Source organism: Onychostruthus taczanowskii, unplaced genomic scaffold, assembly GCF_017590055.1.
Source record: "Onychostruthus taczanowskii isolate IOZ18803 unplaced genomic scaffold, ASM1759005v1 scaffold9639, whole genome shotgun sequence".
NCBI classification, from domain to species: Eukaryota; Metazoa; Chordata; class Aves; order Passeriformes; family Passeridae; genus Onychostruthus; species Onychostruthus taczanowskii.
The window spans coordinates 1-242 of record NW_024507701.1 but is presented as its reverse complement, the minus strand read 5'-3'; the positions used below and the strand labels follow the sequence as shown (position 1 = coordinate 242).

Here is a 242-nt window from a genome sequence, read left to right as displayed (position 1 = left end):
CCGGGCGAAGCTCCTGCGGCAGCGCGGGCAGCGGGCGCGGCGCTCGTGGCCGCGCAGGTGCCGCGCGATGGAGCCCAGGTAGAAGAAGCTCTTGCCGCAGCGCTCGCAGCGGTACACGCGCTCGCCCAGGTGCCGCCGCCGGTGCTCCAGCAGGTTCCCGCGGAAGCGGAACGTCTCCCCGCAGGTGCGGCAGCGCCGCGGCCGCTCCTTGCCGCGGTGCCGCCGCTGGTGCTCGGCCAGCC

General features: G+C 77.3%; 1 protein-coding gene across 1 annotated transcript; it reads right to left on the bottom strand.

Annotated features, from left to right (window-relative positions):
* Positions 1–6: 6 nt before the first annotated feature.
* LOC121347923 (zinc finger protein 865-like) lies at positions 7–237 on the bottom strand (the record flags this gene model as incomplete). The annotated part of the gene is made up of 1 exon (XM_041426961.1): positions 7–237. A coding segment is annotated over one exon (231 nt), but the record flags the coding sequence as incomplete, so codon positions are not given.
* Between the last annotated feature and the right edge of the window lie 5 nt (positions 238–242).